Genomic DNA, 3,424 nt, shown 5'->3' with positions numbered 1-3,424 from the left:
CTAATCTTACTTTGTATTAAAACTCATGCCTTTTGAAAATTTCATATTTTTAATAGACGACAAGAGAGTTAATATTACTACTACTTCATAAAACAAGAGAAAATACATGTGAAGGGGTTTTGGAAAACCAAACATTCATTAATACTATTATAAATTGACAAGCAAGTTCCATGCAAATGTTACATTACATCCCCTGTAAACATGGCTCTCAAAATCATCTCCCTCTTCTTTTCTACTTTCCTTAATCATTTCAAAATCCCTACAAAGAAAAATCCCCAAGAAATTATCTCAACATCACAAACCGAGTTTAAAGAATTCCAGTTTCTAGGGCAGAGACCCCACCTCGAAAACCGGGTGTTGATCTTCGACGTCGAAAAAGCCCTACTGAAATCCCCTTCGCTTTTCCCTTACTTCATGCTTGTAGCGTTTGAAGCCGGCGGCCCGATTAGGTCACTCCTCCTCCTCCTTCTCTACCCTTTGATTAGGGTTTGTGCCTGCGCTTTCGCCTTCAAGGCCATGGTGATGATCTGCTTTTTCGGGCTTAAGACCGATAGATTTAAAGAGGGGAAGGCCGTCCTCCCCAAGTTCTTCCTAGAAGACGTGGGGGACGAGAGCTTTCGTGCCATACGAAGGGCGAAGACGACGGTTGCAGTGAGCAGTTTGCCTCAAGTCATGGTGGAGAGCTTCTTGATGGATTATCTAGAAGTGGATTTCGTTGTTGGAAGAGATCTCAAACTCTTTCATGGCTATTTCTTGGGATTTATGGAAGAAAGAAGAGTGCCTTTTTTAGATGGTGTGATCACTCCCAATGCAATTGGAGTTTGTAGCTCCAACCAACCTTTCCAAAATAAATTGTTTTCCACTTGCAAGGTGCAAATCTAGTTAGCTACTTCTTTTTTTTATACTGCCTCCGTCCACTAAAAATGGACTAAGTTGTAAATGACAGGGGTTTAATTTAGTGCATAATTGGTAAAGTATGAGAGAGAAAGGGAAAAAGTGGCAGAAATAGTTTCAATGAATTGCGTGGTCCATATTATTAGTAGTATGTAATTAATTTAAACTTTTTATATTTAGAAATGGTTAATTTTGGTAGACGGTCTAAAATAGTAAAACTAGTCTCGTTTTTGTGGACGAGGTAGTAATTCTTTCTTTCATGTTACTCAAATATTATGGATGTTTTTTGTTTTTGTAATTTAATTTGAAGTTGGAATAATTGTAGGAGATTTACTTAGTGAGCGATGAAGAAAGGAGAAATTGGCACCAACTTGCAAGACATTCATACCCTAAACCGCTCATCCTTCACGACGGAAGGCTGGCTTTCCGGCCGACGTTTGTGGCCGCCCTTCTCATGTTCGTGTGGCTCCCGTTCGGTCTCGCCCTCGCCCTCGCTAGAGCAATCGTCTTCTTCACAGCGCCGCCCAAAATCGCGCTAACGCTATTGCGCTTCTTGGGGATGCAGCTTAGGGTTTGTAAGTCGAAGGCGTTCTCCAAATTGGCCGCCAAAAGAAAGCCCCTTGGTAAGGGCATATTATATGTTTGCAATCACAAGACCTTGTTTGACCCGGTCTTCATTTACTACGGCCTCGGGACCCCGTTGACCGCGGTCACCTACGGTCTTAGTAGGGTCTCGGAGGCCGTGTCGGTCATTGAGACTGTCCGGCTGACGAGGAACCGGGTCCGGGATGCCGAATTGATGTGTAGTGTGCTAGGCCAGGGTGGGGACCTCGTGGTGTGCCCTGAGGGGACCACATGTAGGGAGCCGTATCTGCTGAGATTTAGTCCTTTGTTCACTGAGGTAAGCGAGGAGATATTCCCGGTCGCGGTGGAGTGCTGTGTCAGCATGTTCTATGGGACGACAGCTGGCGGGTCGAAGTGGATGGACCCAATGTTCTTTCTCATGAACCCGCGGGTGGCGTACGGGGTCCGGTTTCTAGATGTGGTGCGTGGAGGCGTTGGTGGTGATGGAGATTCGAGATTTGTGGTGGCTAATTTGGTGCAAAATGAGATAGCTAAGGCGTTAGGCTTTACTTGCACTAAGCTCACAAGGAAAGATAAGTACTTTATGTTGGCAGGAAATGATGGAAACTATTTATGACTTTATGAATTGAATTTATTAGTACAACTTTGGAATATTGCACTTTTTTTAAATTTATTGTTGTAGATTGTTTATATTAATCAGATCAATGTGCTTTATAGATGAGATACGTGAGTTTAGTAAAACAACAAGTATATTTGGCGTGAATTTAGAGGATGGGTGACGAATTCATCCAATCCAATGAATCTTGGCGATGTAAGTTGATTCCAAATATTTATTACTACCTCCGTAGAAAAGAAATATAAAAACTTTTTGAAATAGTATGAGTTTTAATATTCAATTAGTAAAGCAATATAAAAGAACTGATAAAGTAAGAAAAGGGATGAAAAAAATAATAAAATAAGAGAAAAAGTAGTGGAAGTAGTGTTAAATTGGGGAAAATCAGGTATATAGGCTAGTTTACACTAAAGATTACGTAAATGTACCCATTTTGTTATCTATTCCAAAAATGGGAAAAACGCCAACCACATTGGCGTTTCTATTAGTAAATACGCCAACATCATTGGCGTTTTATTATCGCGTCGTATTGTAGGTGTATTTTCGCCAAATACAGCTATATGAAAAACGCCAACTTAATTGGCGTGTTTTAGGCTAAAACGCCAATATAGTCGGCGTGTTTAATTATTAAAACGCCATTGCAGTAGGCGTATTTAATAATAGAAACGCCGCTGAGGTTGGCATGTTACATTAAAAACGCCATTTCGGTCGCCGTGTTTCTGTTGAACCATATCCTTATCAGATCTCCCCCAACATCGCGACCCTAAACACTTTCCCTCCCCAAAACGCGAAAACCCTTCCCAAGGCGGAAAAACCTTTCGCTCGGGTCGACCCGGTGGTGGATTTAAGCGTGGATATTTTGAATTTGGCTAATTCTTCCAAACATTAGTCCTTCTAATCGGTTAGTATATCAAATTTTAGACTCATTCTTCTAAACATTAGTCTTCCAATATTTGATTGATTGTTGTGATAATATATATTGTAGTGCAATTAATATAATAGTTTGACCAATTGTTATGGGCACACTAATATTTTGATGGATTATTATGATAGTATATATTTTAATAGAAATATTTTGACCAATTGTTATGCTATTATATGTTGTAGTATATCTAATTTTGTTACCAATATTTAATGGATTGTTATGATAATATATATTGTAGTGTATTTAATAGAATTATTTTGTCAATTTTTTGGCTGACTCTACATAATGATGAATGTAAAAATAATACATATTTATTTGTGTTTTACATTATTGCAGATAGTATGACGTGGTGTGTCAATTTATATTGGGGTGGAAAGATAATTCCCGGAGCAGTTATTTCGTATGAT

The 3,424-nt window shown here is 39.4% G+C and overlaps 1 protein-coding gene across 1 annotated transcript; it reads left to right on the top strand.

Annotated features, from left to right (window-relative positions):
- Positions 1-208: 208 nt before the first annotated feature.
- LOC121749371 (probable glycerol-3-phosphate acyltransferase 2) lies at positions 209-2,095 on the top strand. Its single transcript, XM_042143945.1, has 2 exons — positions 209-870; positions 1,220-2,095. Exons 1-2 carry the CDS (start codon positions 415-417, stop codon positions 2,093-2,095), a joined length of 1,332 nt encoding a protein of 443 aa, XP_041999879.1. The 5' UTR covers positions 209-414.
- Positions 2,096-3,424: the final 1,329 nt, after the last annotated feature.

This window comes from Salvia splendens, chromosome 9 (assembly GCF_004379255.2).
Source record: "Salvia splendens isolate huo1 chromosome 9, SspV2, whole genome shotgun sequence".
Taxonomy (NCBI): Eukaryota; Viridiplantae; Streptophyta; class Magnoliopsida; order Lamiales; family Lamiaceae; genus Salvia; species Salvia splendens.
Note: the sequence above shows the minus strand (reverse complement) of the source record. Positions and strands in the feature narration are given on the sequence as shown.

Coding starts and splice junctions, on each gene's coding strand:
- LOC121749371 (XM_042143945.1), top strand. CDS start 415: ATGCTTGTAGCGTTTGAAGCCGGCGGCCCGATTAGGTCACTCCTCCTC. Junction 871..1,219: donor AATTGTTTTCCACTTGCAAG/GTGCAAATCTAG, acceptor GAATAATTGTAG/GAGATTTACTTAGTGAGCGA.